At 39.8% G+C, this 8632-nt stretch overlaps 2 protein-coding genes across 2 annotated transcripts; both read left to right on the top strand.

The window, feature by feature from the left end:
• The first annotated feature begins 2063 nt into the window (after positions 1-2063).
• On the top strand, positions 2064-6260 carry LOC149925971 (uncharacterized). The gene has a single exon (XM_090161834.1). It carries the CDS (start codon positions 2064-2066, stop codon positions 6258-6260), a length of 4197 nt encoding a protein of 1398 aa, XP_090017960.1.
• Positions 6261-6332: 72 nt separating this feature from the next.
• Positions 6333-7106, top strand: LOC149925970 (uncharacterized). The gene has a single exon (XM_090161833.1). It carries the CDS (start codon positions 6333-6335, stop codon positions 7104-7106), a length of 774 nt encoding a protein of 257 aa, XP_090017959.1.
• Positions 7107-8632: the final 1526 nt, after the last annotated feature.

Genomic DNA, 8632 nt, shown 5'->3' with positions numbered 1-8632 from the left:
TTTGTATAAAATTGATAATAGAACTTTTTTTGCAAAACTTTATTTTTAACATAAAACTCAAAAATGAATAATACAATGTTATAAAATAATTTTCAACTCTGAACCTGAAATTAAATATGTTTGTAAAAAATTGTTATAATTTGTTTTTAAATTATCTTACATCCTTCTAGCTATCACACTCTAAAATAAAAACTCTGATTTAAAATTTAAACCTTTATTAATATTTTACAACATTTTTTGTTGACACAAAGGAACTATCGTTAATAACATTTAACACGCTATCAATAAAAAACACTAAATCGTCTATCGCCTTTAAGAACCCAGTTTTTGGGGCTCCTTCCAAAAGCATTTCGTGAGAATTATGCTCTTTATGAAAATATATCATTCTTTGTGCAATCAAATCCATTTCAAGTTTTCGATTCAGTTTTTTCAATTCTTTATTTATATGTTTAATCAGTTCATAGTCCTTAAACGGTTCCTTATTTTCTTTATAAGTCATTATTCGCCAACAAAAATCAAAGCGAAACTAGTTTGTATAGAAAGCGATGTGGTTTGTTTTTTCTAACAGACCACGTAATATAAACTACATTAACAACCCGATTTTAAACAGGTTACACAAAAATATTTTATCGTTACACCTTGAAATAAAAATTATAAATAAAATTTTTTTTAAACTTGTTTTGTGATATTATTTTACATTTCCAATTTGGCAAGAATAAATGGACACAAATGAATCTGATTACCGCGAACTATTAATGGTACATCACAATCTTTCCGTCTTTCAACAATTAAACCGTAGAAAGGGCATTTAACAATTAACACTCGAGCCGCTGTCGCGCGAAAAAAGCCCCAGGTGGATAATTCATCTTAACTCAATAATCTTTCTTCTTCCGAAAACCTTTGCAAATATTCGTAAGAAGGTTTCTTTCATATGAAAGGTAACAAACTATCAAGGAGTATTCTTTCTGCTATATATTCCGCTTGAAGTTTTCGTTTCTGTTTTTTCAATTCTATAATTGTATGCTGTAGTGACAACAATTCATTCTCCTTACACAATTCTTTATTTTGTTCAGCACTCATTTTTTTCGACTGTCGTCAACAGATTTTATTCTGTTATGTGTCAAAAGTAATGAAATAGGCAAAATCCATAAAAATCAAAATTTTTGGTATTTGTTCATAGAGTGCCGGTTTTAAATAAAATTCTTCTTTTAATTTCATTTTCCATGAAATCTAACGATCGTTTTGTCGTTATAAAATACCAACGAGCTTGTGAAAATGATAAATTTACTAATCTAAGTTATATATATTATATTTGCTGTTGCCAATAACTAAGTCTTTAAACAATCTTGTGACGTATAAGCTAAAATGTAAAATAATAATAGATGGCTGTATGTATTAAAAATGCAATATACCAACATACATACATTTTTGTAACGAAATTTTCCATTATTTAATATTTGTACCCAATTAAATTAATTATAAATATAATTAAAATAAAGCATAAGCAAGCGACAATAAAAACCATTGACTGTACGCTTAATAAAGAAACCATTCAAATTAAAAAATACGGCCTTCTAGAAATTATAATAGTGGTAATAATAAATGTAATTATAAATGTATTTCATAGTTTACACATAATATAGGTTGTTTACATTAAAAGACGGGAGATAAATAACTCCATATGTTTGGGCGTACGCGACTTCTTGTTTGTCTTATATCATAATTGTTTTTAACGCTTATCAATCAGATATTAGCATTTCTTAATCAATATTACATTTTTTAAATTCTGTATAAAAACCGTTGTAAATCTCAAAAAGGCGTCAGTTTGATTCCTGTTCGTCTCCTGTAAATATGATTTTAAATTAAAAGTTTGCATATCATGAACCGTCGTTTATTCTGTTGACATCTATCACGAACATATTTTTGGTCCGTCGAGCCGGATACAGTCGCGGTAATTAGTTGAGGTTTCCAATTCCTTGCCGTTACCAGTATCCAGTCTTCGTGGGAAGTAGTGTCACCATTCAGAGTCCGCTTCAAGTGCGTAACTTCCATTATCAATCGGTATGGATCATCATACAGCTCGCAGACGATCGATCAAGGGTCAGATTACCAGGTTCGAGGCGGTCATCACGAATCATGCCACCATGCCCATCACACCAGTCGCAGTGGCAACGTACAAAAAGAAAGCCGATGCATTAGCCGCCGATTTGGAAACAGTTCAACAGTACATCAGTACCAACTGCCCAGTAGATGACTTCAATGCGCACGAAGCAGAGTACAATGCTCTCGTCACCCGTATGGAAAACATAGTTATATTCTTCAACACGCTCAATATTCAAGTGCCAACCGTACCAAGTAGTCTACCGACAGCTGATATTAAGCTACCGAAACTAGAGCTTCCAGTCTTCGGAGGAAACTACATAGACTGGTTCCCGTTCCATGACCTCTTTACAGCCACGGTTCATAACAATGGAACTCTATCAAGTGCCCAGAAGTTTCAGTACCTCAAAACATCTCTACGCGGTGAGGCAGCTATGCTTATCCACGCGATCCCAGTCACGGATGGAAACTACGCCGAGGCATGGGATATTCTTCTCAATCGGTTCAACAACACTCGAGAGATCGTTAACGCTCACATCAAACGGCTACTTAATCAAGCTTCTGTCAGAGACGAATCAGCAGCTTCGCTAAAACGCTTGATTGACACGACGGCAGAGTGTATTCGCTCTCTGAAAGTTCTGCAAGAGCCCGTCCAACACTGGAATGCCATACTCATTTATGTAATTGGAGAAAAACTCGATAACGAGTCTAGAAGACAATGGGAGCTATCGCTGACGTATGAGGAATTAACCACGTTTCTCGAACAGAGAGCTCGAGCCTTGGCCGCTTCCCAATCCACATCGAGAGAAACCAGAAGCAAGCAAGCATCAACGCCATTTCCCAGGAAATATCCGGTATCACATCACGGTTCCATACGAGACAACGCATGCTCGATCTGCACTGACTCGCACCCCACATTCAAATGCCCATCCTTGCTGAAGGCTACGCGTGAAGCTCGATGGAATTTAGTCAAATCGCACTCACTTTGCTTCAACTGCCTAAGAAACGACCACGTCAGCCACGACTGCAAATCCGGTAATTGTCGAAAATGCAAGGCGAGGCATAACACTCTTTTGCATCAAGATTCGCAAGAGATGAACTCCACGTCCCGTGAAAACTCGAGAAGCGAAGTCCTTGCACATGTATCCCGCCAGCATATCGAGCCTTCTCAAATTCTACTGCCGACAGCGATCATTCAGGTCCGGGGTGGTAACGGTTCCATCTGGCCAAGTAGAGCGCTGATCGACTCTGGCTCGCAAGCGAGTTTTATTTCCGAACAGTTCATGCAAAAGTTACAAGTCAGACGAACTCACCAGACCCTGACGATAGGTGGAATTGGTGCGACCAGTCTCAGCCAATCTAGAGGAGGTGCAACGCTGTCCATCAGTTCCAGTAGCGATCCCACCTTCAAGGCAACAATTGAAGTCCTGATCCTTAAAGACGTCACGGAAAGGCTTCCGAATTTCGCCGTCAATACTCGTAACTGGTCGCGCATCAAGCAACTACAACTTGCAGATCCAACGTTCAACATTCCAGGCTCAGTCGATATACTGCTTGGAGCAAACGTTTTCCTAGACCTCATTCGAGATGGTAAACTAATGGGAAGATCTGGAGTACCTGGAGCGTTCAAGACCGTCTTTGGTTGGGTGGTAGCGGGTACCACCGGAACCCAAGACCGGAACAGTACCACATCGTCAATTAAAGTTCATCATTGCCAGCTGGAAACCCAACTCGCCAGGTTCTGGGAAATCGAAGAACTAGCAGATCAGTCCAATTTCACATCTACCGAGATCCAGTGCGAACAGAAGTTTGAAGACACATTCAGCCGAAACGCTAGTGGACGGTTCGTTGTCAGACTTCCAATCAAGGAGGGTCCCGAGCCGTTCGGTGAATCTAGGAGTATAGCATTACGAAGATTCAAATACGTTGAACGCCGTTTAGAAGCTAATCCGTTGAACTACGAGAAATACCGAAGATTCATGGAAGAATATATCCAGTTGCGTCACATGGAGCTCGTTTCCACTGAAAGCAGACTCGCAGATAACACCTACCATTTACCGCACCATGCAGTCTTCAAGGAATCAAGTTCGACAACAAAACTAAGAGTCTTATTTGACGGGTCCTCTAAAACCTCCAACGGAGTCTCTTTGAACAACATCCTCCTCGTAGGTCCAAAACTACAGTTAGATGTCGTAAACCTACTCATCAGATTTCGAAGCCACGCAGTCGCACTAATGGCCGATATCGAGAAAATGTATCGCCAAATCTTAATTCACAACGAAGACCTCCGCTACCAACGAATACTATGGAGACATCGAAAGGAAGATCCGATCGAAGATTATCAACTACGTACGGTGACATACGGGACAGCGTCAGCACCCTATTTGGCTACTAAGGTCTTACAACAGTTATCTAAAGACGTAGAGTCCAAGTACCCGTTGGCTTCTCAAGTCCTCAAGGACGATTTCTACATGGACGATCTCCTTTCAGGCGCAACCAATACAATCAGCGCCATAAAACTACAACAACAGCTCAGTCAAGCCACGAGCGAAGCAGGACTTCCATTGCGGAAATGGGCGTCAAACGATCCAGGCGTCATGGAAATAATACCATCGGAGCAGAGGGAAATCCTGGTTCCCTTAAATATCAACAACGCCGAATCAATCCCAACCTTGGGCCTACAATGGACACCGGCAGTAGACGTCCTCTCATTTGTTCTTACATCACCGAATTCCAGAGAAGTCGTTACTAAACGCACCATCCTGTCTGATACCGCCAAGGTTTTCGATCCCTTAGGTCTCTTGTCTCCAATCCTGATGCAAGAGATGTGGCAAATCAAGGTTACCTGGGATGAAGAGTTACCATCGACGATCGTTCACAAATGGCATACCTTCCGAAAAGATCTAACCGGCATTGAAGATATCCAGCGCTTCATCAGTCAACCTCAAGCCTCAAACTTGAGCTTACATGGCTTCTGCGATGCGTCGGAAAAGGCGTATGCGGCGGCGGTTTATTTAAAAACTATTGATGAAGCCGGACTGGTCTCGGTTCAATTGATCGTCGCCAAGACCAGAATTGCTCCTCTTCGACAAATTACGTTACCTAGACTAGAACTATGCGCTACAGTCCTTCTCGCACGACTTATCACGCTCGTACAACAGTCTCTACGAAGCACCATATCAGAAGTTCATGGATGGAGCGACAGTCGCATCGTACTGTCCTGGCTGGCCTCACATCCTCAACGATGGAAGACATTCATCGCAAACCGGGTGTCAGAAGTTCAAAACATACGACCCGTTATCCAGTGGCATCACGTTTCGGGTAAACTCAACCCCGCGGATTGTGCCTCACGTGGCATTGACGCCAAGGAACTTCTAACGCACCCTCTATGGTGGCATGGTCCAAACTGGCTACAAACTGAATCAATCAACACCGATGAATCTCCCATTAAAGAGTATCCCGAATGCAGAATTGAGGAGCGAATCAAACCAGTCATCGCTGTGCATTCCAAGAGCGATACCAGTCTCTTAGAACGATATTCATCATTAACGAAGCTCCTTCACGTTACCGGGTACATTCAACGTTATCTTCGCAACAGCCGAACCTTGCCGGAATCAAGAGAACTGGGCCCGTTAACGAAGGAAGAGAAAGATCGCGCATTCAATCATTGGATAAAAGTCACTCAATCGGCTCACTTCGGAGCAGAAATCCGACAACTGGAAAATAATAAACCTCTACCAACAAAAAGCAAAATTCTGGGGCTGACACCATTCTTGGACGCAGCCAGTGTCCTTAGAGTTGGCGGACGAATCCGACATGCGAAAATCTCAATCGATCAAATTCACCCAGTCATCCTGCCTCGAAAAAGTACATTCACTGATCTCATCATCAACAACGAACATGCCAAAACACTACATGGAGGGCCGCAACTAATGATGGCGTCCTTACAATCGAAGTTCTGGATCATAGGGCTTCGTGATGCTGTTCGCTTTCATGTCCGAAGGTGTTTGAGATGTGTCCGACAACAGGCAAAAACCATCACTCAACTTATGGGCAATCTACCAGCTCCTAGAGTCAACCCCGGACGAGCGTTCCTCAAAAGTGGAGTCGACTACGCCGGTCCGTTCAATCTGAAAGTCATGAAGGGACGAGGATGCTGATCATTCAAAGGCTATATCGCCATATTCGCCTGTTTCTCGACCCGTGCACTGCACCTCGAACTGGTCAGCGACATGACTACTGCTGCGTTCTTGGCAGCCTTCAAACGCTTCGTCTCCCGTCGAGGCAAATGCACCGACGTCTATAGCGATTGCGGGACGAACTTCGTTGGAGCCAACAAGGAACTTAAGGAATTCACCCGAAATGTCTCAACTAACACCAAAGACCAGACCATAGCGCAATGGATGAGCGACGAAGGAACCATCTGGCATTTCAACCCCCCGGCAGCTCCGCATTTTGGTGGCCTCTGGGAAGCGGGCGTGAAATCAGTGAAATATCACCTGAAGAGAGTCATCGGGGAGACACGACTGACGTTCGAAGAGATGCAGACACTACTATGTCAAGTAGAAGCATGTCTAAACTCCCGTCCCCTGACTCCAATGACATCAGATCCAGCCGACTTAGCAGTCTTGAAACCAGGATATTTTCTGATTGGGGACTCCTTGACGTCCATACCAGAACCCGATTTCACTTCAACCAACATCAACCGTCTCTCCCGATGGCAGCTCGGACAACAGATATTACAACACTTTTGGCGACGTTGGCAAGCCGAGTACCTGTCACGACTCCAACAACGTCCAAAATGGACGAAGAGTACTCGCAATCTAGAAATGGGAGATTTGGTACTACTTAAGGAGGAGTTACCGCCAACCAAATGGAAGATGGCCAGAATCATTAAAATCCATCCAGGGGCCGATCAACTTGTTCGCGTCGTCACGGTCAAGACTACGGACAGGGAATTGCAACGACCAGTCACCAAACTGTGTCAACTTCCGTTGGAGCCTTAACTTTAAAATTCACATTTTAAGGTGGGCGGGATGTTTGGGCGTACGCGACTTCTTCTTGTTTGTCTTATATCATAATTGTTTTTAACGCTTATCAATCAGATATTAGCATTTCTTAATCAATATTACATTTTTTAAATTCTGTATAAAAACCGTTGTAAATCTCAAAAAGGCGTCAGTTTGATTCCTGTTCGTCTCCTGTAAATATGATTTTAAATTAAAAGTTTGCATATCATGAACCGTCGTTTATTCTGTTGACATCTATCACGAACACCATATGTCATCTTCAAAACTTATTGTAGCCTATTGAACCAGGAAATGTACAAATACAATAAACAGACCAAGATAAGATAAGAACGATTTATTCTTAATTTGTTACGTTTATTCAATACACGAAAAGAAAAGTTCACGAATGCAAATTTTTTTCACGCGGACAAATACATGAAATTAAGTTTTAATACGCTTATAGTAGTTAAGATGCTTAAAAATTCCAGATAATAACAAGTGAAAAGACGTACGTAAAGTCTGGTACCTTACAATATTCATTTACCTAATTTTAAGTTTAATTTACGCTTAGATTTATCTTTGTTGTCAATTTATTTCAGAAAATTCAAACTGATCCCAGTTTTTTACAAACTCAGTGAAATATTTCATGCTTCACATTTATAATTTTTAAAGCTTTTAAATAATTTTGTGTGGCAATATAAATTTAGTTTGAGGTCGGTGCTATCAATTGTTAATAAAAATTATGCGTTATTGAGTTTTTATTACTAAACTTGGAGAGACTTCTCTTATTTTATCAATAATTATATTCATCAAACAATCATAGTAGGGATGATCTGATTTAGAAAGAATTGGTCATATATACCCAGTTATTTTTTTAATCGGAATTGTATTTATACATTGTTGTTTTCTTGTAATAAAATTATATTAACTATATTTTAACAAATTCTATATATAATCATATATACCCATATTTTTTAACTGTTGGTTAAATATTTATTTAATTATTTTACATAAATTAAATTATAAACATTAAGTTGTGTTAGTTGGTTGAACCGAACCCATGACATCCTCTTTCCGTTTCTTTAAATTTCTGTTTAATAACAAGAAATAGTATATTATGTCAAAACTTTAGGTAAAGTCTTGGTTAAACATACTTCACACTCTACTACTGATGGATAAAATATTCTCTAACAAATCAATTGCGCTATTTTATCACCTCTTAAAATTTTATAATCAACTTTCCCATGATTGATTAAAACAATACCAATTGGTCCAGTATAGTCTATGTCAATAACTCCGGCTAAAACATCAATTCCGTAATGAAGGGCCAAACCACTGCGTGGAGCTTTTTAAATTAAGAACTGATTTCTTAAATTTTTACAACATTATGAAAAAATTTTACCAATACGTTTGATTGTTTATTATGTCGTTATTGTATTATTTATTTATCTCCAAAAGTAAATAAAGTTTCATTTCAACAGGGGTAAAACATAAGTTACTGGGCGAATATTGACTAGCCCCAT

Source organism: Leiobunum rupestre, chromosome 10, assembly GCF_980474605.1.
Source record: "Leiobunum rupestre chromosome 10, qqLeiRupe1.1.hap1, whole genome shotgun sequence".
Lineage (NCBI taxonomy): Eukaryota > Metazoa > Arthropoda > Arachnida > Opiliones > Sclerosomatidae > Leiobunum > Leiobunum rupestre.
Note: the sequence above shows the minus strand (reverse complement) of the source record. Positions and strands in the feature narration are given on the sequence as shown.